The sequence below is a fragment of the Mastigoproctus giganteus genome, chromosome 2 (genome assembly GCF_048544385.1).
Source record: "Mastigoproctus giganteus isolate SK-2022 chromosome 2, ASM4854438v1, whole genome shotgun sequence".
Taxonomy (NCBI): Eukaryota; Metazoa; Arthropoda; class Arachnida; order Uropygi; family Thelyphonidae; genus Mastigoproctus; species Mastigoproctus giganteus.
Window position 1 is genome coordinate 23777143 of NC_143576.1, and position 27135 is coordinate 23804277.

The following is a 27135-nucleotide window of genomic DNA, read 5'->3' on the forward strand; positions in this document are numbered from 1 at the left end:
AGGTTTCCTTAATATTTAAATATAAATACCATTTACAATTCTGCTTGATGCTTTATACCTGTCTTATGATAAACAACAACAACAGCATTTACTAAGCACTCATGCTATTTCCACAAACAATGATTGCAATTACAATGCTGAAAAAACTTCATTTACATTATCACTGTTTAGTTGTGAACATATAAAAAACTATATGAAGAATTCTTCACTTTAGTCTGATAGAGTATTTGTATGGAAAAAGTTTTGTAGGCAGTGCATTACCACAGCTTTGCTCTAGATATACAGTTTCTGCTGTGACATCTGAACACAATAGACACATTTCATTAGTCATAATGTATGATGGATGGTCCCCTTAAAAAAAATCTTAGTTTATTCCATTTACTGCAGCTGGGTTGGCATTGTGCTACCTCACAAGATGAGCATATTTCACCTTGTAACACAAAACTGGCATGGCATACTTTATACTTCTATGTGTGCGCACGCGCACACACACACACACACACACACACACGCACACACACACACACCCTTTACCCACCCACTAACACACACACACACACACACACACACATATATACATACATACATATATTCCTGTGTGATCTTATGATTATCACGGAAGACAAGGCCATATAATGGTCTTTTTTCTAGTTCATTATGACTGGACGATAGGGATTTATGATATGGCTGATGACATTCCCTAGGAACACAGGAAATGTGCCAGTATCACTGAAAAATCTTTCTTCCCTGAAGTACAAGAGGTCAAGGATGAGAAGGGATTGCTTGTGCTGTCCAAAAAGAAGGTGCATTGTGGCAGTGTTCACAGGCAAGTGGTGTTAAGAGAAATCCCTCCACCAGAAAGAGCAGCATGAGGCACCAACCTAGACACAGGTCCACATGGCCATTTTTTTCTGCTGAGTTGCTGCTTCCAGTACCAGAAGCCCCAAGTCCCTCAGAATTTCCCCTAGTGCTGTGGGGAACTAGGGAGAACCCAGAGAAAGATCCTGCAGTAAAATCACATGCAATTAGTTTTTTTATTTATTACATATATATAAACAGGAATATGCAGGAAAATGAAGCATCTTAATATATAAAAGTATAAAATATGACAATTATCCCAAAAGTAATGCACACTGCACACATGTGTACAACTGGCTGCTGATGTATTACTACTACAGCAGTTACATCTGTAGTGAGAAAGTCCTACAATATTAGATATTGTATTTGTGACTACAACATTTTAAAATGGAGTAAAAAAAAAAAAAGTCAGATAACACAGGAAGATCTGTGATCATATATTCAAATTAAAACAGTCAGGGCCTAAGAAAAACCTGAAATGCCTTAAAGGAAGTTTATCACAACAATATGGGCTAAAGAAAACTGTCTAATTATATATCTGTGAAGTCTGCAAGGGCACTGCAGATTGTCTAAAGCCTGATAAGGCAATCAAATCAACTAACAACATATTTATGTTATCAAGAACATTATTCTGGAAGAAGACTAATTAGTGGTTTGTAAAGACATTGCTAGAATCCATAAATGGGTTGATTGCCACTTTTCAGATGGCCAGTGAAGGACCTGAGAAACCCAATGTGAAACAGCTGTTACACTGCTATGAAGTTAAAGGGCAGAATTTTTTTAAGAACGTTGTTACTACAGTATTTGATGTTCAAATACTGCACAACAATGCAGACTCTCATAAGGGAACAACTTTGAATTTAACTATTAGAGAAATATGAATGGAAAGTGCTCTCCTATCTACTTATAAAGTCATTTTTATTTTATTTTATTTTTTCTTTTAAAGCTGAAAAAATGCTGTGTACAAAATGATTTCAGGGCATTTAGGAACTTTTCACAAGTGAGCAATTACCTGGCCAATCAACAAGAATCACTTGTTAACTAAAATGAAAATTTAATAACATGCATGGGAGGCAGTTATTGCAAAGGAAAGAAATTAAAGGCCCATTATTTTACTTTATAAAAGAAATATTTAAACAAAAGTGCACTGCATTACTTTAGGGATAAAACTCATAGTAAAAAAACTGAATCTGCTAATATATTCATGCCATGAATATAATAGTAGAATAGCATATGAATATGGCAGAATACATTACGTCTGAATTTTAGGAGAATATATTATGTCTGAATATGCCAATATATTCATATAATGCACATACTTTAGATTTTTATTAAAAAAATAAATTGTATTTTCTAGTAAGTGCTGCAGGTGTTTGAATCGTTAATTTATCATTAAAATGTATTTCTGTTATTACTATTAATTTAACATATATTTTTCAGAAAATGTCACATAGTTGGTGTGTAAGTAAATCTTATTCCTTCTACTACAAGTGTGGAAATTTTACACCACAAAATCAGCAAAAAAGAATCAATGATGTTTAAAGCAAAGTGTAACACCTTATTTTCATGCTAGAAATGATGCCCAAGAAAAATAGTCCTCACATTGTTTGCTATTTGTGTGTTGAAAATTAAGAGAATAGGTTAATGGGAGATTCAAATTCCTTGCATTTAGTTTGCCTATGGTGTTGCATGATACCAGAAACCACACATCACATTGCTATTATTCAGGTGCAATATTACAAGATACAGCACCAAGAACAAGAGTGCAATGTAGTACCCAAATCTGCTCTCACTTGTTTAACTTGTCATACAATGAAAATATATCAATTCCAGTTAATCCACGGAGCTTTCATACTTCCGGCAAAACAATGATTCGGATTAATCCCCAAGTAAACATATGAATTTGATTGTACTAATGAAGTTGAAGCCCCATCAAAGAAGACAACAGTTTACACACACACTGAACTGGATGATCTCGAATGGATCATATCTATTGAGGAATTCAGCACAGCTCTTAGGCTCCAGGTTAAGTGAAAAGAATCTGCTGCAACCTTGAAGCAATGACAATTAGAAGAAAATAAAACACCAAAAGATAAAATTAAATTTATTTCTTAGAATGTGTGCTGTTACAATTTTTTTTAACATGAAAATTTCTTATTATCTTAAAATGGTAGTCGATTTGATCAGAGGAGACAACACTGTTTATACAGATAAGTCCACTCCTGCAGCACTTTTTACTGAGCAGAGGAGGCCGCTGCTCTTCCTTTACCCTGACGTCATTACCAACTGTTCTTTTGCAGTAAAATATCAGATAACATATACATCTATTCTAGGTAACAGATTTTGGATTTAACAAAATCTGTTAAATCTGGACAAATAACAATACAGTAATGTACATATTAATCTCGACCATATTTTTTTAGGTTATACAAAACTTCAGTGCTATTATTAATTAAAAATTAATAATAATTACCTATTTCCATTATTGTTTTGATAATTACCTACTTTTATTTTTATAATCAAATTCAGGAAATTGCAGTCAGGAAAGGAAATTGTTTTTTATTCTTTCTGAAAACGTGTTTAAATAGCTGTTTTCCCAGATTACAGATAAGAGCAGGCGGTGACTTGTGAGCTGAATGTGACTTGGGACACTAAACTGCAGGTCTACCGATTCGCTTTGTTTCGGTCTCAGTCTGCTTCAAGCTATCATGCAGTCAGGTTGTATACAGAGTGTTTCTGTGATTTCTGAATTGACTTTATTTATTAAATAATTTTGCAATCCGTACAATTTAAAATGGCATCAAGTGATAAGAGGAGTTAAAAGAAAATGTGTGAAAAATGTGGCACAGAAATTAGAACTAGTCGAGAAATTAGAACAAAGCATCTCAGTAGCAGGTTTGTGAAATTTACGGCTTAAAAAAACAAACTGTTTCTCATATCCGTAAATCAAAGGCCAAATTGCAACATAATTTTATATTGTACAGTACTGTATATTGTATTAAAGCTTTTTTTTTTACATTAAGAACAATAAAAAATGCCCCCCCAGGTTACATTTGATTTAATGGACACCCCTTCTTCCCTATTAGTCCGTTAAATCGAAGGTTTACTGTACTGATAAAAAATCTTTCATTCTTTGCTCTTAACATTCAAATTTCCTTATTCACTATTTGTTACGCATGAAAAATGTAGCACAAGATACTTTGCCAGTGTGGTATATATTTAAACACTTGTTAAAAAATGAGTTTCTGTCTGTGAATTTCAGTTTCGACCATCTAGAACACATCAATTAATAATTAGCATTAGTATGGAAAATGATTCAAGAAAGCAAGCTTACAGAGCATCAGCCAAAAAAAAACAAAAAATCCCATTTCACCTATCCATCCCCTCCACTAGTTTGTCTTGCTCTTCCTTGAATTTATTCAACCTATCCACTTCCACAACAACAGATGGAAGTTTGCTCTAGCAGTCATCCACATGCTGCTAAAGGAAAACTTCTACACATCTATTCTGCAACCTTCCTTCCTCAATATGAATTTGTTCCTCCTCGTGAGGAGGAACAAATTCATATATGTCTGAACAAGAGGAAGATCCCATCAGTATTGGGCTTGCTCAATCCACTGAAAAGCCTTAAACACCTCAATTAGATCACCATGCAGGTGACTAGTCTCCATATGCTACAATTTGCAGAACTGAAGCTTTTTTTTTTTTTTTTTGCAAGAGCCCCCCTCCCCCTTTGTTCACCTCAACAATCTCGTTGTCCTTCTGTACTTGTTCCAGCTACTCTACATCCTTCCTGCAATTAGACCTCCAGACCTGTATTCAGTATTTAAGATATGGCACGACCATTGCCTTATACAAGGGGATAATCACATCCTTATCCCTGCTAGCAAAATTCATGTATAACATTGATGAAATCCCACAAACTGGTCTGGCAGCCCATCTGTACTGCTCAGAGAACTTCATATCTGACTATGCTGTACAATTAGTCCAAGTGTTTCTCATTTTCCACTACACTGAGTGTATTACCACAGCTGGTACATTACTCTGAGGTTACTGCTACACATATATACAGTACTTTGCATTTGTCAATGTTAAACTTCAAATGCTATTTCTCAACCATCTGCCTAACTTTCCTAGATCATTCACTACCCTGTATTATCTGAAAACATGGACATTAAGCCTGATTGCCTACATCAATATCATTGATAAATATAGAAAATAACAATGGGCTCAAAACCGAACCCTGGGGTACTCAACTAATAACATTGGTCCAAAAGAGCAATGTCCGTTGATTACCACTCTCTGTCTTCTCCTACTCAACCATCCCTTTATCCATAGCAGCACTTGCCCTTAATGCCACATTTCTCCAATTTGTACAGCAGTCTATTATGTGCAACAATATCAAAAGCTTTCCTGAAATACAAGTATATGATATCAAAATTATTTTTATATCCACTTCCTTTGTGACCACATCATAGTATCCAATCAAAATAGCCAACAAGATTTTCCCATAACAAACCCATGCTGTGTCTGAAGTATAATTGCAGCCTTGTCTAGATTATTCTGCATTACTTCTTTAACCAGTGACTCCATTATTTTCCCTGGAAGAGAAGTTAAACTAATTACTTGTGTCACCCTTTGATCCCCCTTTGTGAATTGGGGATACATTTGCACATCTCGAGTCTGTGGGGACCTCCCCCTGAATCCAAGGATGTTCTCATAATTATGGCTAAGGGTTTGCTTACTTCCATTGCTGCCTCACTAAATGCAACTGAATAGATCCCGTCCACCACAGGCACCGTTCTTATGTTTAACTTCAACAATTTCTCTTCCACTTTCCTCTCAGTTATTACAAAATCATTTAGCTCTCGGTTAAAGTTTGATAAACTTACTTCTCGCATCCCCTTTCCTAAAGAATTCCTTATGTGTAAATGTAGATGCAAAATACTCATTCAGTTTGTCAGCAATCTGAGCAGGAGGATCAACAGTTGAATCATCAATATCAAGTAGACCAATTTGATTCTTCCTCTTCCTTCTAGTGTTCACATCTTTACATAAGTAAAGATGTCTGTGCAGTTTTTATTCCTTCCTTCCTTCCTTCACCAAAGATTTCTCGTAATCTACCTTCACTTGCCTAACCTCCTTTGTCACTTGATTACAGACCAGTTTATAACTACCATTGGCTTCTGTGTCATTCAATAATTTATATGCATCCCATGCACTTTCCTTCTATACCACGAGTTTCATCAGTTCATCTGACATCCACTTAGGCCTATACCTTGAAGAGAATTTCTTAGTTGGTATGAAATGCCTAGTAGCGTCTATGATTAATTCCTTGATTGCTTCTCTTAGAATTTGCTGATTGTTACGTCAACAGTTGGTCCCAATGTATGGAATTTAAAAACTGTCTCAGACCACCATAGTCACATTTACTAAAGCAAAAACCCACAACAGTCTTGCTAATCTGTGAGTGACTAACCGACAAGTTCGAGTCAATAGCCGGAAAGTTAAAATCTCCCATTTTAAGACATTCTGATTTATTGGCCTGATCTATTTCTCTGTAGAGTTGTTTGTTGTACTCATCAGAGTCATTAGGACTATAATACACCCCTACTCTCATTGCTTTCCCAATACTTATGTTACACTAAACTGACTCAACGTTCACTAGCCACCCATGTCAATGGGATGCACCGTCTCAGATTTTATATGCTTCTTAACTAAGAGCATAACCCCCCTTCCTATTCTATTTATTCTTTCTGTATACTTTGTACTCTGCATATCCAAATTCTGCATCACTTATATCTGAGTGACACCACATCTGCTGTATCCCAACAACATTCAGAAGAAAACAATGATGTCTTGACCAGCACTTTAAATTCATCAAATTTATTTACTATGCTCCTAGCAGTAGCGTACATGCAAGTATACATGTATCTCTTCTTACTCTTAGTTGCCCTAACATGCCGCATGTATTTATTTCTTTTATGATGACTTCCAGAAGTTCTTTAAATTCCCAGCACTTTGTTTTCAAGGCTGCTGCTCGTTCCAATAGAAGCACTGCAAGAATCACTTTCACCTCTGCCCATGGCTATTATTGATCTATTAGTCTGTGTATCCCCTCTAAGCTAGCAATTTTTCTACCCACCTGACACTGCCTCGATAGCATCAGCAAATATTCTTGCACCCCTTCTATTTAAGGATATCTCATCCCTGTAGAAGCAGTCTCTCCTGTTAACATGCACAGATCATACTGAGAAAAATTCTACAACATGACCTTGCACAATCCTTCCAGAGCCGAACTGACTGACAAGGCTCTCTTCATATACTCTCTACCAATGTTCCCTCTAATTTTTCTTATAGCTGTGCAGTGCAGAAATGCATCTAAGTAAAAAATTTTCAGACAAGATTAAATATGTGCAATATTTTTACAAATTGTTTTAATTATAAGTAGGAACATACATAATAATAAAAAAAGGGTTAACAATAAATTTGCACTTTATAGTTAGTTATTTAGTTTTCTTGGAATTTTTCTCTTCTGTTCTTTGTAGAAGTCCCTACTTTGTAGACATCATCTACATTTATTGTTGCACTATTAGCTATATGCAGTTTAATTCTCTTAAGGTTACTTAAATGATCTTCATATATTCTAATTCGATTTTTTGTTTTAATTGAATTCATAGTGCTAAATCCTCACTCGCAGTCTGCACTTGATGCCTGAAATGTTCTCATAATATCACAGAGAATGGATATGTTACAAAACTCTAAATTTATAAGTACGATATTTAAAGTGTCACTGAAAGTTTTAAATGTTCCAGTTTTAGTTTTTTCGGAAATTATAAATTTTAATTCCGAATATTCTTCTGATATTTTAGAAATAACATTACTTTTGTTATTTGTAATAAATCGTGAATATTTTTTTGCAAGGTGTATCACATTAAGTTTCCCAAAGTCAAAATTATTGCTTTCCTTTGTGACAGCATTAATATCAAATACTTTCCAATTGTTTAATTCATCATCAGGAAATCTGTTATCTAAGTGATCCCATACACGTTTGATAAGGTGAATTATAGCTGCAGTGTCAACATCACTTTGAATTTTTGATAATACTGTACTTCTTTCACATTTTCACCTCAGAAAATATTTTTTCTAAGCATTAGCATTAGTAGAGGCATTTTATGCAAGAAAGCAAGCTTATGCAGCATCAGCCAAAAAAAAAAAAAAAAAAACCACTTCCACTTCACCCCTCCGTTCGTTCAAAACACCTGTCCAGCTGAGCCTTAAACTTATTTAGGCTATCAACTTCCACGACAAGGGATGGAAGTTTGTTCCACCAACCAACCACCCGCTGGCTAAAGGCAAATTTCCGCACGTCTATCCTACATCTGACTTTCCTCAATTTGAATTTATACCCTCTCAGGTGATTATTCTGAGCGAGAGGAAGAATCCCATCAGCATTGAGCATGCTCAAACCATTCAAGGATTTATACACCTCTATCAGATCACCTCACTGGTGCCTAGTCTCCAGACACTGTAATTTGCAAAACTTAAGCCTTTCTTCGTAAGAGCACCCCTTTGTTCCATTCACTAATCTTGTTGCCCTTCTCTGTACTCGTTCCAGCAGCTCTACATCCTTCTTGAAATGAGGCCTCCAGACCTGTATACAGTACTCTAGGTGTGGCCTGACCATTGCCTTATACAAGGGAATAATCACCTCCTTATCCCTGCTTGAAAAATTCCTATATATCATTGACAATACACCATGAGCTACTCTTGCAGCCCGTCTGCACTGTTCAGAGAACTTCATATCTGCCTGCACAACCACCCCCAGGTCCCTTTCATTCTCTACCACTGTGAGTGTAGTACCACAGAGTTGATACGTTGCTCTGGGGTTGCTGTTTCCCATGTGTAGTACTTTACATTTGTCAATATTAAACTTCATTTGCCACCTCTCAGCCCATTTGGCACTAATGACATTAAGAGTAGGAGACCGGCGGAATTACTTGACAAGTACAGGTCACTGATGAAAAAAAGCCGTGAATTAGGGTTGAAATTGAAAGTGTCTGCAATTCTGCCCAGACACGATAGGAGGGAGTATATGATGAGAGCCCTGTCAATCAATTCGGCCCTGGAAAGATTGTGCACGGCTCAAGGGGTAGAATTTTTTTCAGCCTGGTCTGTACTTGTTAACAGGAGAGACTGCTTCTACAGGGATGGGATACACTTAAATAGAAAGGGTGCAAGAATGTTTGCTGATGCTATCGAGGCAATGTTAGGTGGGTCGGAAAACTGCTAGATTGGGGGGATACAAGGACTAATAGATTAACAGTAGCCACTGGCAGAGGTGAAAGTGATTCTTGCACTGCTTCTATTGGAATGAGCCGCAGCCTGGAAAATAAGATGCAGGATATTTCAGAGACTGCTGGGAATCATTGGGGTACAAGTAAACACATGGGTTGTGTTAGGGTAGATAAGAAAAAGAACAGGTGCATGTATACTTGTGTGTACACCAATGCTAGGAGTTTAGTAAATAAATTTGATGAATTTGAGGTATTGCTCAAAACATCAAAGGCAGATATTGTGGGGATTTCAGAGACGTGGTGTCACGCAGATATAAGAAATGCAGAACTGGAATTTGGGGAGTACAATGTCTACAGAAAGGATAGACAGGATAGGAAGGGAGGAGGGGTTATGCTATTAGTTAAAAAACACATAAAATCCAAGGAAGTGAAGCCAGTCGACATCGCTGGACAGTGCAGTGTCGAGTCAGTTTGGTGTGACATAAGCATTGGGAGATCAAAATTGAGAGTAGGAGTGTGCTATAGACCTAATGACTCTGATGAGTATAATAAGAAACTGTTCGGAGAAATAGAATGGGCCAGTAAATCAGAGAGTCTTATAATGGGGGATTTTAATTTCCCAGATATTGACTGGAATTTGGGGGCTGGTCACTCACACAGTAGCAAGGCTTTTGTGGATTTATTGGATGATTGTTTTCTACATCAGCATGTTCGGGAGGCAACTAGAGGGAGTAATACTCTTGATTTGATTATCAGTAGTGATTCTTCATGCATTAAGAATCTGCAGATAAATGAACCACTTGGTGGCAGTGATCACAGTGTGCTGAAGTGGGAGTTACTCAAAGAGGTAACTACCATTAGGGGTAAAGGGAAGGGGTATTGCTTTCGTAAAGGCGACTACAATGGACTGAGACAGTATTTAAATTCTATACAGTGGGATCAACTGATGATATTGCCAACAGCAAATTCAAAATGGGAAGCATTCAAAGAACTTATCGTGGAAGCTACTAGGCTTTACATACCAACTAAGAAATATTGTTCAAGGTTTAGGCCTAAATGGTTGTCAGATGAACTAATGAGGCATATGGCAGAGAAGAAAAATGCATGGGATACATACAAATTAACGCGTGACACGGACGCCTATGATAGATACAAGTTGATCTGTAACCAAGTTACAAAGGAGGTTAGGCAAGCGAAGGCAGATTACGAGAGATCCTTGGCAAGGGATGCGAAGAAAAACAGCAAAGAGTTCTTTACTTATGTAAACTCTAGAAGGAAGGGGATGAATCAGATTGGTCCACTTGAGATCGATGGGTCAACTGTTGATGACCCTGCTCGGGTAGCTAACAAACTAAATGAATATTTTGCATCGACATTCACACATGAGGAGTTATTCAGCGAGGGGAATGCCAGAGGTGTATTCAACTCTAGCAGTAAGCTAGAGAATCTTGTAATAACTGAGAGCAAAGTGGAGGAGAAATTGTTGAAGATAAACACAAGAAAGGCACCTGGGGTGGATGGGATCTATCCAGTTATATTAAAGGAGGCAGCAAAGGAGGTAAGCAAACCCTTAGCCATAATTATGAGAGCTTCCTTGGACTCAGGGGAGGTACCCATTGACTGGAGATGTGACCCCAATTCACAAAGGGGGATCAAAGGCTGACACAAGTAATTATAGACCTGTGAGTTTAACTTCTGTTCCCGGAAAATTAATGGAGGCACTGGTGAAAGAAGCACTGCAGGATCATCTAGACAAGACTTCAGTTATAGCTAGGACACAGCATGGTTTTGTTAAGGGGAAGTCTTGCCTGACCAATTTGATTGGATACTATGATGCAGTAACAAAAGAACTGGATGCAGGGAATAACTTTGATATTATATACTTGGATCTTAGAAAGGCTTTTGATACTGTTGCACATGGAAGACTGCTGCACAAATTGGAGCAGTGTGGCATTGGAGGCAAGTTGCTGCTATGGATAAAGGGGTGGTTGAGGGGGAGAAGACAGGGAGTGGTAATCAATGGACACTGCTCATCGTGGACTAATGTTATTAGTGGAGTCCCTCAGGGTTCAGTATTGGGGCCTTTATTGTTTTCTGTATTTATAAATGATATTGATGATGGTATATCAGGCTTAATGTCCAAGTTTGCAGACGATACGAAGGTTGGCAGGGTTGTCAAGGACACTACTGACACTATGCTGCTGCAACAGGATTTGGAAAGGTTGAGCAGATGGGCTTCGAGGTGGCAAATGAAGTTTAACATTGACAAATGTAAAGTACTACATATGGGAAACAGCAACCCCAGAGCAACGTATCAACTCTGTGGTACTACACTGACAGTGGTAGAGAATGAAAGGGACCTGGGGGTGGTGGTGCAGGCAGATATGAAGTTCTCTGAGCAGTGCAGACGAGCTGCAAGAGTAGCTCATGGTGTATTGTCAATGATATATAGGAATTTTTCTAGCAGGGATAAGGAGGTGATTATTCCCTTGTATAAGGCAATGGTCAGGCCACACCTAGAGTACTGTATACAGGCCTGGAGGCCTCATTTCAGGAAGGATGTAGAGCTGCTGGAACGAGTACAGAGAAGGGCAACTAGATTGGTGAATGGGACAAAGGGGTTCTCTTACGAAGAAAGGCTTAAGTTTTGCAAATTACAGTGTCTGGAAACTAGGCACCAGCGGGGTGATCTGATAGAGGTGTACAAAGCCTTGAATGGTTTGAGCATGCTCAATGCTGATGGGATTCTTCCTCTAGCTCAGAAAAATCACCTGAGAGGGCATAAATTCAAATTGAGGAAAGACAGATGTAGGATAGATGTGCGGAAATTTGCCTTTAGCCAGCGGGTGGTTGGTGGGTGGAACAGACTTCCATCCCTTGTCGTGGAAGTTGATAGCCTAAATAAGTTTAAGGCTCAGCTGGACAGGTATTTCGAACGAACAGAGGGGTGAAGTGGAAGTGGTTATTTTTATTTATTTATGTTACTTTTTTTTTTTTTTTTTTTTGGCTGATGCTGCATAAGCTTGCTTTCTTGCATCAAATGCCTCTACTAATGCTAATGCTAATGCTAATCTGCTCAACCTTTCCAGATCCTGTTGCAGCAGCATAGTGTCAGTAGTGTCCTTGACAACCCTGCCTACCTTTGTATCGTCTGCAAACTTCGACATTAAGCTTGATATACCATCATCAATATCATTTATGAATACAGAAAACAATAATGGACCCAACACTGAGCCCTGAGGGACTCCACTAATAACATTAGTCCATGACGAGCAGTGTCAATTGATTACCACTCTCTGTCTTCTCCCCCTCAGCCACCCCTTTATCCACAGCAGCAATTTGCCTCCAATGTCACACTGCTCCAATTTGTGCAGCAGTCTTCCATGTGCAACAGTATCAAAAGCCTTTCTAAGATCCAAATATATAATATCAAAGTTATTCCCTGCATCCAGTTCCTTTGTGACTGCATCATAGTATCCAATCAAACTGGTCAGGCAAGACTTCCCCTTAACAAAACCATGCTGTGTCCGAGCTATAACTGAAGTCTTGTCTAAATGATCCTGCAGTACTTCTTTAACTAGTGCCTCCATTAATTTTCCTGGAACAGAAGTTAAACTCACAGGTCTATAATTACTTGTGTCAGCCTTTGATCCTCCTTTGTGAATTGGGGTCACATTTGCACAACTCCAGTCTGTGGGTACCTCCCCTGAGTCCAAGGAAGCTCTCATAATTATGGCTAAGGGTTTGCTTACTTCCTCTGCTGCCTCCTTTAATATAACTCGATAGATCCCATCCACCCCAGGTGCCTTTCTTGTGTTTATCTTCAACAATTTCTCCTCCACTTTACTCTCAGTTATTACAAGATTCTCTAGCTCACTGCTAGAGTTGAATACACCTCTGGCTTTCCCCTCGCTAAATAACTCCTCATGAGTGAATGTCGATGCAAAATATTCATTTAGTTTGTTAGCTACCTGAGCAGGATCATCAACAGTTGACCCATTGATATCAAGTGGACCAATCTGATTCATCCCCTTCCTTCTAGAGATTACATAAGTAAAGAACTCTTTGCTGTTTTTCTTTGCATCCCTTGCCGATGATTTCTCGTAATCTGCCTTCGCCTGCCTAACCTCCTTTGTAACTTGGTTACAGATCAACTTGTATCTATCATAGGCTACTGTGTCATGTGTTAATTTGTATGTATCCCATGCATGTTTCTTCTCTGCCATATGCCTCATCAGTTCATCTGACAACCATTTAGGCCTAAACCTTGAACAATATTTCTTAGTTGGTATGTAAAGCCTAGTAGCTTCCAAGATAAGTTCTTTGAATGCTTCCCATTTTGAATTTGCTGTTGGTAACATCATCAGTTGGTCCCACTGTATGGAATTTAAATACTGTCGTAGTCCATCGTAGTTGCCTTCCCTTTACCCCTTATGGTAGTTACCTCTTTGAGTAAATCCCACTTCAGCACACTGTGATCACTGCCACCTAGTGGTTCATTTATCTGCAGATTCTTAATGCATGAAGAATCACTGTTGATAATCAAATCAAGAGTATTACTCCCTCTAGTTGCCTCCCGAACATGCTGATGTAGAAAACAATCATCCAATAAATCCACAAAAGCCTTGCTAGTGTGTGAGTGACCAGCCCCCAAATTCCAGTCAATATCTGGGAAATTAAAATCTCCCATTATAAGACTCTCTGATTTACTGGCCCACTCTATTTCCCTGTACAGTTTCTTATTGTACTCATCAGAGTCATTAGGCCTATAGCACACTCCTATTCTCAATTTTGATCTCCCAATGCTTATGTCACACTAAACTGACTCGACACTGCACTGTCCAGCGATATCCACTGGCTTCACTTCCTTGGATTTTATGTATTTCTTAACTAATAGCATAACCCCTCCTCCCTTCCTATCCTGTCTATCCTTTCTGTAGACGTTGTACTCCCCAAATTCCAGTTCTGCATTCCTTATATCTGTGTGACACCACGTCTCTGATATCCCAACAATATCTGCCTTTGATGTTTTGAGCAATACCTCAAATTCATCCTTAAGAAGCCAATAAGATATTAGCTTCTTAATTTGTTTATTTTAGCTTTAAAATATTGATGTGCATCCATATTGTTTAAACAACTTTTTTGTAGATATTTGGAAAGCAATGCAAGCTCTCCTAATACATCATTGAGTGCAATTAATGCCACATGATATTGTGGATTTGTGAAAATTTGTAAACAGTATTAACTAACAGGATCATTACATTCGTTGACCTGCTTATTGCAATATTCGATTAACATTTCATAACTGTTTATTAAAGCATCAACTGCAAAATGTCTGGATAACCATCTGACTTCATTTAATGGTCTAAAAGATACAACATCGTGTTCTGTAACCTGGGCTAGTTCTTCTAATTTTCCTTTTTTTTATGCTAGACCTGCTAAACATTGTGTATACAGTTCTAAGCAACATCTCTATATCTATATCTTGCATAATAGATACATTTGTCCATGCATCGTTCAATTCTAAATCTTCTTCGTGTGCAACCAACATTTAGCATTAGCATAGTCATATGATGCAAGAAAGCAAGCTTATGCAGCATCAGCCAAAAAAAACCAAAACCCCCCCCAAAAAACTCCCATTTCACCCCCCTCCCCGTTCATTCGAAATACCTGTCCAGCTGAGCCTTAAATTTATTTAGGCTATCAGCTTCCACAACAAGGGATGGAAGTCTGTTCCACCAACCAACTACCCGCTGGCTAAAGGCAAATTTCCGCACATCTATCCTATATCTGTCTTTCCTCAATTTGAATTTATGCTCTCTCAGGTGATAATTCTGAGCAAGAGGAAGAATCCCATCGGCATTGAGCATACTCAAACCATTCAAGGCTTTATACACTTTTATCAGATCACCTCACCGGTGCCTAGTCTCCAGACACTGTAATTTGCAAAACTTAAGCCTTTCTTCGTAAGAGCAACCCTTTGTTCCGTTCACTAATCTTATTGCCCTTCTCTGTACTCATTCCAAAAGCTCTATATCCTTCTTAAAATAAGGCCTCCAGACCTGTATACAGTTCTCAAGTTGTGGCCTGACCATTGCCTTATACAAGGGAATAATCACCTCCTTATCCCTGCTAGAAAAATTCCTGTATATCATTGACAAGACACCATGAGCTACTCTTGCAGCCCGTCTGCACTCTTCAGAAAACGTTATACCTGCCTGCACAATTACCCCCAGTTCCTTTTCATTCTCTACCACTGTCAGTGTAGTACCACAGAGTTGATACATTGCTCTGGGGTTACTGTTTCCCATATGTAGTTTACATTTGTCAATGTTAAACTTCATTTGCCACCTCTCAGCCCATCTGCTCAACCTTTCAAGATCCTGTTGCAGCAGCGTAGCATCAGTAGTGTCCTTAACAACCCTGCCAACCTTTGTATCATCTGCAAACTTGGACATTAAGCTTGATATACCATCATCAATATCATTTATAAATAGAGAAAACAACAATGGATCCAACACTGAACCCTGAGGGACTCCACTAATAACATTAGTCCAAGATGAGCAGTGTCCATTGATTACCACTCTCTGTCTTCTCCCCCTCAACCATCCCTTTATCCATAGCAGCAATTTGCCTCTAATGCCACACTGCTCCAATTTGGCAACAGTCTTCCATGTGCAACAGTATCAAAAGCCTTTCTAAGATTCAAATATATAATATCAAAGTTATTCCCTGCATAACGTAGGCGCCTCCGTAGCCAGGTGGGAAGGAGTAGCAGTGCATAGCAGATGCTTCTTGATTAGACTGGGGTTCGAGCCCCTCACCACCAAATATGGAGGATGCGGAAAGGTCAAGGAATGACCACTGTATATCCCGGAGCAATATGGCCTTAGTTGCTAATGCTCCTAAAACAAATAACAATAACAATAGCATAACGTTGTTCAGATAGATGTAACATTTCCTTTTTGAGAACTGCTGCTACTCCATTTTTCTTTCCAAGCATAACACTTGCTCCATCTGACGTGAACATTACCATCATTTGAATATCAAGATATTTGTCGTAAAATTTTTAATTTTTTTCTAAAATGGACAAACTGTCACAGTTTGTAAGCTTCAAAATACTTCCATATACTGTGTTGTAATATGTTTAATTTTTCCCTTGAAATTTAAAATACAAAACTAATACTTTTTGTACTGAAATATCAGTACTTTCGTCTACAATTAAAGTGTGGAAAGTAGATTGTCTTATTTTGTTCAGGATATTTTTTATGAGAACAGAATTTATACATTCAACAAATTCAAATGAATAATTTTTGCTTCTCCAATTTTTAGGTATATCTATAAATTTTCCATGTGTTCATAAATGTCTTGTACAAAGTTCATTGATGCATTAATTTTTATGGCTAATATCACATAATTAATTAAAACCTTAACCACATCAAAATTTGATTTCAATTGTTCACTTCTTTCCTTTTTTTTGTTACATACTTCTACAGTTTCCATCAAAATACTTAAAATTCCACCTTTTTTCTGATTACTTAATTTGGTAACTGCATCTTCTAACTTATATGAGGTTTTAAATAATCCATTTTCTTCCTGTATTGAAAAATATGACACCATTTTCTTCATTGTATTGAAAAATATGACACCATTTTCTTCATTGTATTGAAAAATATCTCCTAGTTTTAGGCTTTGCTTTTTGTTTGATGATGGAATTTCAGCATCAATTTGTTTTAAAAGCCAATCCTTTTTAAATGTTTTGCAAATTTTTTTATTTACAGTTTTTACATCTTCAGTGTTTCTTTTGGACATTTTTTATCTGAAAAATTTTAAAATTAAAGAATTTTATTCTCTGTATTTTGTAAACGAAGTTATTATAAAATATTAGGAAAAATCAAAAATTTTTAATGCATTATTAAAATAGTTTATAAATTTTTTTAAAAATGTTTAATTTTTCACATTTTACCTTCTTTAATAAAATATTAAGTAATACCAACGTTTTTAGTTATACATAAAAAAAAATCAATCCAGATCAGTAGATCTGCCGACATTCCGCCCACATATTTTTACGTATTATTAGTAAAAATTAATAAGTAAAAAACTCTACTTCAAAAATTTTCACAATCACAATACATCCCTTATACACTCTGTCCCCACACATACTGTGTATGTGTGGTTGAGTGGACAGAATGTAAAAATGCTGACCTTCCCTATTATATGATATTTATATTATTTTTGATAATTGAGAGCTATTAAATGCTCAATAATTCCTATATTCTATTATATTATAAATCAACAGGGATTACCTTTGTTTTAGATATAGGAAGCTTCTTTTCCAACTCTCCTAGTCCAACTCACTAATAATTCTTGAGGATGGCGATATCTATTTTGTAAAGCAGATGGGACATCTTCCCCACTGTCAGAACCGTAATGTTCAGACCGAGACCGCACGGTCTGAACACTACGGTTCTGACAGTGGGGAAGATGTCCCATCTGCTTTACAAAATAAATATCGCCATCCTCAAGAATTATTAGTGAGTTGGACTAGGAGAGTTGGAAAAGAAGCTTCCTATATCTAAAACAAAGGTAATCCCTGTTGATTTATAATTATATTATTTTTATAACAATAAACTCACCTTAAAAACATACAATATAAACTACACCTGCTACAGTCCTTTATATATTCGTAATGTAATTTTTTTCATATAAATAAAAATCAACACATAACTATGCACTATGTATTTGTAAATAAAAGATGTGGGAACTTGTCATGCAATAGCGAACCTCATGGCATGAGCTATCCCCTCCCTTCCTATATCCATTTTTCCACTAATACTCCTGTTGCCATCTAGTATGTAGGCTGTGTGCGGGAAGAAAAAGCATCTGTGCAACTTCATAGAAATCAGTGTGTGGCCACACATGTGCACAGCTTAGAGGGAACCATGCTCTCTACTAACGTTCATTTGAAAGTATCAGATACTTTCAAATTTAACCCTAATGCAACATTTTTTCAACACTGCACTGTACTTGTTAAGTAAGTCTACAGATCTCCTACTCTTAATGTCATTAGCTACTGTTTCATGAAAAATACTGTAGAAACTTTGCACCTCTTCAGAAATATTGAGTCAAAGTTTCTTTCTAGTAGTAGTATTAATAATGCCAAATGATGAAAGAAAGCAAGCTTATACAGCAAAAGCCAAAAAAAAAAAAAAAAAACAACATTCCAGTGCCTGGCCATCCTCTTCAATATACTTTGTCTAGTTTTTCCATAAATTTATTCAAACTACCCACTTCCACAACAACAGATTGAAGGTTGTTTCAACAATCGACTATATGTTGGTTGAAGGCAAACTGCCACACAGCCATCCTGCAACAAAACTTCCTCAATTTGAATTTATGTCCCCACATGTGCACTGCCTCAGCAAGAGAAATAATGCCATCAGCCCTGAGCTTACTCAATCCATTTACAAACTTTACTGCTAGCAAAATTCCTGTACATCATCGACAAAACCCCACGAGCTGTTCTGGCAGCCTGCCAGTACTGCTCAGAGAACTTCATATTTGACTGCACGATTACCCCTAAGTCACTTTCATTTACTAACTTGGGTGTAGTACCACAAAGTTCTTACGTTAATCTGGGATTACTGCCACCCATATACTACAATGGGCCCAGCACTGAAAGTATGGGACTCCACTAATAACATTAGCACACAAAGAGTAGTGTCCATTGATAACTACTTTGTCTTCTCCCACTCAACCATAACTTTATCCATAGCAGCAAATTGCCCTTAATGCCACATGGCTCCAATTTGTACAGCAGTATATTAAGCATGTAGCAGTATCAAAAGTGTTTACCAAAATCCAAGTATTTGACATCAAAATTACATTTTGCATCCAGTTCCATTGTTACTGCATTATAATATCCAATAAAATTGGTGACATGAGATCACCTCTTAATAAGGCCAAGCTGTGACTGCAGTATTTCTTTAACCAGTGCTTCTATAATTTTTTGTTTTTCTGGAACAGAATTCAAGCTAACAGGTCAAGGGGGGGGAATCGCCCTTTGAGTGTCCCTTGTGAACTGGAGATACATTTGCACATCTGCAGTTGACAGGGATCTCACCTGAATCCAAAGGTGTTCTCATAATTATAGCAAAGGGTTTGCTTACCTCCATAACTGCCTTGTTTAATATAATTGGATAGATCAGATCCACCCAGGTACCTTTTTTATGTCTTGCTTCAGCAATTTCTCTTACACTTTCCTCTCAGTTATCACAAAACCATTTAGCTCTCTGTTAGAATTTGATAAATTTCTGGCATCCTCCTCCTCCCTAAAGAATTTCTCATGTGTGAATGTAGATGCAAAATACCTATTCAGGTTTTCAGCAACCTGAGCAGAATCAACAGTTAAAGCACTGATATTAAGTGGACCAATGTTTTTTATTCCCTTCCTTCTAGTGTTTGCATAAGTAAAGACATCTTTTCTATTTTTCTTTGCATTGCATCCTTTGTCAAAGAATTCTTATAATCTACCTTAGCTTTCTTCACCTCCTCTGTGACTTGATTTCAGACTAGTTCATATGTACCACAGGCTTCTGTATCTTCTGATAATTTATATGCATCTCATGCATTTTTCTTCTCTACCTCAAGTCTCATTAGTTCACTTGACATCCATTGAGGCCTGCACCTTGACCAATATTTCTACGATTACTTCCCTGAACAGTTCTCGGGAAAGTTGCTGTTGTTAACATCATCAGTGTATACAATTTAAAGTGTATACACTGATATATACAATGTATACAATTTAAAGTATACAATTTAAAAATTGTATACAATTTTTAAATACCCAGTGTATACAATTGTAAATTGTATACACTGGGTAATACAATTTAAAAATTGTCTGAGACCTCTGTAGTTACCCTTACGAAAGAAAAAGCCTTTCCTTTTACCCTTTATGGTAGTTACATCTTCAAGTAAATCTCACTTCAATACACTGCGACCTAGTGGTTTCTTTTATCTGCAGATTCTTAATGCATGAAGAATCACTGCTGATAATCATCAAGCATATTGTTTTCTTTCACTGTCTCTCTAACAGGTTAGTGTAAAAAACAGTCATTCAATAAATCCACAAAATACTGCTAGAGTGTGAGTGACCAACCCATAAATTTTGGGCAATATCTGGAAGTCAAAATCCCCCCCCCTCCTATTAAACAATTTAACTGTTGTTGTTATTTGGTTTTTAGGAGCATTAGCAACTAAGGCCATATTGCTTCGGGATATGCGGTGGTCATGGGCTCGAACCCTGGTCTAATCAAGAAGCATGTGCTACGCACTGCTGCTCCTTTCCACCTGGCTACAGAGGTGCCCCAAGAAGGAAGAAGAAGAAGAAGAAGAAGAAGAAGAATTTAACTAATGTACAAGTTAGTGCAATTGCATCATTTCAGTACAAAGCCAACTACTTTAAGTAGTTATAAATTGGCATCATTAAGTATATCTCATATTGTGAATACTTTCATAAAGAGTTTCCATGATATAGCACTACCTCAAATAAGTAACGCTTCACCACAGGAGAAGACTATTGTTACTTATTCTCAGCAGATACTATCACCCATATGGCACCATTTCGGAGCTTACTGGCTCCTCATCAGTGGGTGGGCAGACGTTGCAATGATGACAACCCAGTTGCAAACGATATGAGAGATGCCTGATGCAATTGCACTAACTTGTACATTAGTTAAACTCTTTACATAACTTGAGGCTAAAGCCTCAAGTTATGTAAAGAGTTTATATACAATAAACTATATTGTATATTGTAATCTAAATTACTCTACACCATCAGGTGTCTCTCATATTGTGGATTTATACTTCGCAACTGGGTTGTCATCATCGCAACACCAAGGTACATGCCCACCCACTGATGAGGAGCCAATAAGCTCCAAAACGGTGCCGTATGGGTGATGGTATCTGCTGAGAATAAGTAACAATAGTCTTCTCCTATGGTAAAGCGTTACTTATTCGAGGTAGTGCAATATCATGGCAATTTGTTGTGAAGGTATTCACAATATGAGATATACTTAATGTTGCCAATTTATAACTACTTAAGTAGTTGGCTATGTACTGAAATGATGCAATTGCACTAACTTGTACATTATATTAGTGTTTAATAAACTTTAAATTTTTTTATTAATCTGGGCTATAACACATGCATTGCTTTGGAAATGAAAACCTGCAGAATAAAGTTTATTTTCTTTTCTACCCCCCTACAGTGTTTTCTAACTGAACAGTTATGGAAAACTGTTTTAAGCTGTGTACCACAGCCAGCCATATTCTTCAACAAATTTTTTTTAAAATTGCAGATGTCTTAAAGTTCCAATTTTAAACGGAATGTAACTATTTTTTGTGAAAAAAAAGATGGAGAAAAACAATGCAAAACAGACAGAGAAATTCTATGGTACCTCACCTTTTGGTACCATAGCACAAAAGTAAGACAGAAAATGGATCAAATCAAGTAAAAAAAATATGGATTCTCCATCATAAATCTGGAAAGCTGGCAGCTGCTCATCCCATATAGCTAGAATTACAAAAGGTAACAAGTTTTTCTTATCTTAAATCTAACTGATCCAGTTCTTCTGCACAAACTGAAAACTTTGTTCAGAGTCCATGATTTATCTTGATGCTCAAAGTTCAATTCCAAAATACTCACAATATACTTTTTTCTAACAAATTCTATAATATTTTGCCCCCTCTCTCATAATTGTTTTATTCTTTTATAATACGCTTATCATAAATATAATAGAAAATGTCTCGAATGTTTACACAGCCATCTGTAATGTCAATATGCACACAAAAAGTAACATCCAGAAATTACACATCTGTGCAGCCTATTAACTATTTAGGTATATTATTATTATTATTATTAGCCATATGGTGCAAGGAAGCCTGAGGCTTATGCTGCACCAGCCAAAAAAAATTCCTGAGTTACCCTGAGAGAGAGAGAGAGAGAGAGAGAGAGAGAGAGAGAAATAGAAAAGAATCACCAAGAAAGAGAAAAATTAGGACCCTGGATGTACCAAGCCCGTACTTACTAGATGTGAGCCGCTGGGGTTATATATCAGTACATTTCTCATAAGTTCTTTTATGATCAAAAACATTTCACCACTGACTAACAGGCTCACACCAAATGCTGTCCTTAAGTCAGTGCAGTGCCTCCCACCATCTTCACCTCTGGTTGGCATTGAAAGCAAGGATGGTCAAGATTACTCTTCTTTGCAATTGTTTTAGAGAAATCTACAATCATTGGTTTTTAACATTTAAAGTACAATGAAATATGATTTGATATCAATGACAATAATTCAGTTATGTAAAAGGAAACATTATGTTTTTGTAAAATATTTGTAGATGATGAGCAAAAATTGGATATCAATTTGGAATTAGCATGCAATAGGCAAAATATTTAAGGTAATAAAATCATTGCATGCCTGTGTTATCATCCAGTGACTCACCTCAGCTCTTTCCAAAGTAATGGAGAAATCCATCAACTGCTAACTTTTAAACCACCTTGAAATTTTCTTTGTAACTAACGATTGCCAGTATTGACTCAATAGAAAAGTTTGGAGAAACCAGCACATGCCTAGGTTTTCTGATCACAACTGCCATAAAGGCCTTTTTTATTAATCTTCCATCTTATGATCTGTCTGCTAATTTATATATCATAAGCATGTACTTTATGATTGAGTGTTCTATGTCTAAATTTTTAGATGTGTAGAGAAAAGCATTTAATAGATGACTGAATAAAACTGATTTCTTTACTTTGCAATTGTGATATAAATAAAAATGCAAATATTTTCCTGTGTGGGTGTGCCTTCTAAAAACTTTATTATTAAGATGTTGTTTTCCCTACAAGTAGTGAGATTTAAAAAAATTAATTCTGCAATTTTCTTCTGTTTCTATAATTTATTTTAGGCGTCAATGAAGTGAAATGTATTAAAGCTATTAAAAAGTATGCCAATATCCTTGCATTTTTCAATAATTTGGGCATCAACCACAAATCTAATGAATAATTTAATATTCTGGGATACAGGAATCAGGTATCACAAAAACCATGTTAAAAAATATAAATATCAGCACTTTAATTCATGATATCATATCATATGAATAGTCATGAATAGTATTAACAATGCTCCAAGTATGTGTATGGTTCTGCAAAATGCTTTTCAGGTCACCTTTCCCTTTCATTGCCAATCTTCTCATCAATTATGAGAGATTCTTTAGAACACAAATCTCATGGCAACATTTTTTTCATACAGAAGTTTAGGAAGGAGCCATATTAAAAATAAACAACACAGTGAAGGAGAGATAATAGGTGAATGAGGTATATATAAATTAAACAACATCATATACATGGCTGAGAGAGGCATCAATTTAAATATATCAGCAACATGTCCACGAGTTATAAGAAAAAGAACATATCAACACAACAATTTTTTGTCAAATAATCTTCAGGTGCAGAGTTATCCACTTCAAACACATTTCTCACCTTCCCCACATTTTTAATTCACAAAAATGAAGTGTGTCCCAAATTAAAACTTTCTTCGAAATACACACCAGAAGCCTAAAAATCCTTGGCCATTAGAAATTTCCATAACTGTAACTTCCTCTTATTCAATGCTCACATTCTCTTGAACATTTCCAAGGTATCATGCCTCAACTGCATTTATTTTCATCTGAATAGTGATCACCAAGAATCACATAACCATTTGAAATGATGCATACCTTCATTATATAAAACCTTCATGCTTTTACTTCTCTTTTAATTCACACTGGCAGATGATTATACCAAAAACTAGCATATCAATGGCCAATGTTTTTAATGTTTATGTCTATTTAAACAGGATGCCCCAAAATAATGTGCCCATCCTTGGGTGAAATTTTTTCGGACTTATTTTAATCATGTTACCTTTTCATATTTTTTTGGAAATGATTTCATCAGTAAGGCGTTAAGAAGTGAGTACGGAAAAGAGTTGAGGTTATTCTGCTCTTAACTAGCTGTGCATACTCAGTACTTAGGATCAAGCCATTAAATTAATCTTTAATTACTTTTACATTATAAACATTTTCAGGTCACATGGTTAGGCCAATTTTCTTCTTTTATTTTACAATATTACTTAACTACTTGCCCATAAATGGCATGGGTAGATGTGCCAATTGAAAATTGATTTATCTGTATGTGGTAGTTGAACTACATGTTTTGATGACCTTGTTTTGTTTTGAATGCAAATATTTGGTAAACTAACATAGCATTATGCAATTTGCACATAATAAAGATGTATTTTTTTCTGTCATTATAAATTGGCTACTCTACAGCACACAGCTCTACTTTTAACAGTTCAATAATACCAATACATGCACACGTTGCACATGAATGCATGAGTAAAGATCTTCTCAACTAGCACTGGGATGTTTGCTCTTGTTATTATATTATTGTTGAATATAACAAAAAAAAAAACTTATTAGCTTTTCTTCTGAAACTCAGTATCATAATTACTTTTATATTATACTGATTTTTATAAAAACTTGGTCAATAACTGTGATTCAAAAATTGAAATTTCTCTTAGTGAATTATAAATTATTTTCAATTTATTTATTTTTTACTGTAATCATTTTGCATTAATGTCATATTCATTTTAATTTCTAGAGAGTATTACGTGGAAGTATTCTTAAGTATTGTATTGGGGTAAATTTCTCTTATTCTTCTACAAATACTGAAACTAACGTAGAACGTACTGAGCACCGAAGCTCTGGTTTATACTATCAAAATGTTTTTCTTTATATCCTTTGCCAAAGATTTCTCATAATCTGCCTTTACTTGCCTAACCACTTTTGTGACTTGATTATAGTCACAAAAGTGGTTAGGCTTATATCTTCTGTGTCACTCTGACAATTTACATACATTCCATGAATTTTTCTTCTTTGCCATGAGTCTCATTAGTTCATCTGACGTCCATTTAGTCTTGAACAGTATTTCTTAGTTGGTATGAAAAGCCTAGTGGTGTCTCTGATTATTTGCTTGAATGCTTCCTATATTGAATTGGAAGGGAAAAAATTCGTTCTTAACTAATTTATTAGGCTATTTTGACACAGTTACTCATGAGTTCGGTTTTTCTGAAATCATGTGCATTTAGCAGGCCTGGTTTAACATTTTGCAGGTTCAAGTACAAAATAGCTGTGTGGGGCCAGATGCAAAATAATTGCATAAGGCCAGTGATTAATATTCAGAGGATATTTTTTAGAAAAATATGAGTAAAATAATAGAACATTAAGTATAATTATAAACTTAAATGTTTGATTTTTAAAGAATTTATTGCAATATGTATGTAGGAACCATGTTTTAACACTATGTTATGAACTGTGTTACCACTTTAACTGATGAGGTCACGATAATTGGTGACTGGTTTAATCTTGCTATGCTACAATTGCCACTTTTCACTCCGCATAATTGTTGCTTAATATTATAAAAGAAGCTCTTGCTATCTTTAAAATTCATTTAGTATCAAGTGGTGGCCATCTTGTTTCTAGATGGCAGAATGATACAGAAGTACTGTCATCTGATACTCTTATCCCACCCTCAAAAAGGATTGTAAATTTAGTTCAGACCGAACTGCAACAAATAAGTTATAATCACTATAGTTGATTATAGCACTGCTTAAATCAAATGTAGGTTTACTAAATGTATGTTTCACATTAGCAAATAAATCTACCCCCCCCATCATGTAGCTAAAGTACTACCCCAATGGGAAAGCGTACATGGGTGATATATTTGGTTTTATTGGATTGAAAACAGAAACTTTATTACAATAGGGATACAGACACACAAGACAATCTCATAAGACCAGTGCCTAGAAAGTTGAATAAAAAAAAAGTTAACTTCTGGAATATTTTCTTGAAAAACAACCCGACTGTTAAGTGGCTAAAATGATTACATTTTAACAGACTGTTGGATCTTTTTTTTATGGTGCATAATCTTGACATGAAATGTTTTCATATACTACAATCATATCAAATTGTCTGAATGCATAATAACATTATTCACCATATTCAAGAAATCAAAATGAGACTGTTTTTGCCATATACTGTTGTTATATCATACAAAAACAGTTAACTGCATTGATGACTTTACTTGACAAACTTGAAGTAAACAAATAAAATAAAATATATATATATATATAGGAATGAGAGTTTTCTGCAGTTTTAAGTTCTTTTTTATTTGGCAAAACTGTGGAAACACAAGATCTAAATATATTATAAACAATTAACAAAATGATCACACTTAAAATGCTGACATACAGACCATGTCTGTTTTGTATAAACATTTTTATAAGAATCAATAAATAATTGGGTTCATTTTGCTATTTATTACCCAGCAGCAGAAATAACTATTAACACCTTTTCTCTTAAATATATACTGAAAGAGCTTGCTTTCAGATATAGCTATAAATGAAAGATGGTTCCACTGCTTTTGATTATGATGACTTGGGATGTACCTCTGTAGAACATCTTCATAGGCGACAAGAGGTTTCTGATTCTCATATATCCACAGAAAACTGAAAATCCATCCTCTCTAATTCATCTGCTGTTTCTTACATTAGGATCCATCAGTCACTTGTTAATCCTCACTAATATCATTATCAATCAACTCTTCTATTACAGAAAAGATAGAACTCTTAGTATTTTTTATATTAAATTCTGAATAATTATACAATTCTTTGATGATAAATATTGCTTTTTTTTCTAACATTCTTACTAACATATTAGTGGGCCTGCTTGTACATTTATTATTTATACTATTCATCTAAAGCTTGATTTTATTTTTCAAAGCAAAGCCAAAGCTGACCTCAGTAATTCAACATTAAACTCTAGCATGTTGACAGCTGCGTATAAACAAAAGTAGAATCAAAGACCAAGAGGTAGACCCTATGACATA

At 36.0% G+C, this 27135-nt stretch overlaps 1 protein-coding gene across 1 annotated transcript in view; it reads right to left on the bottom strand.

Moving 5' to 3' along the window:
- Positions 1-255: 255 nt before the first annotated feature.
- The window catches only part of LOC150089224 (furin-like protease 1, isoforms 1/1-X/2), a 553478-nt gene continuing 526598 nt past the window's right edge, over positions 256-27135 (bottom strand). Inside the window, exon 15 of the mRNA XM_090388436.1 lies at positions 256-1004. Within this exon, the coding sequence (XP_090244562.1) occupies positions 763-1004 (242 nt within the window). The 3' untranslated portion in view covers positions 256-762. The remainder of the gene's footprint in view (positions 1005-27135) is intronic.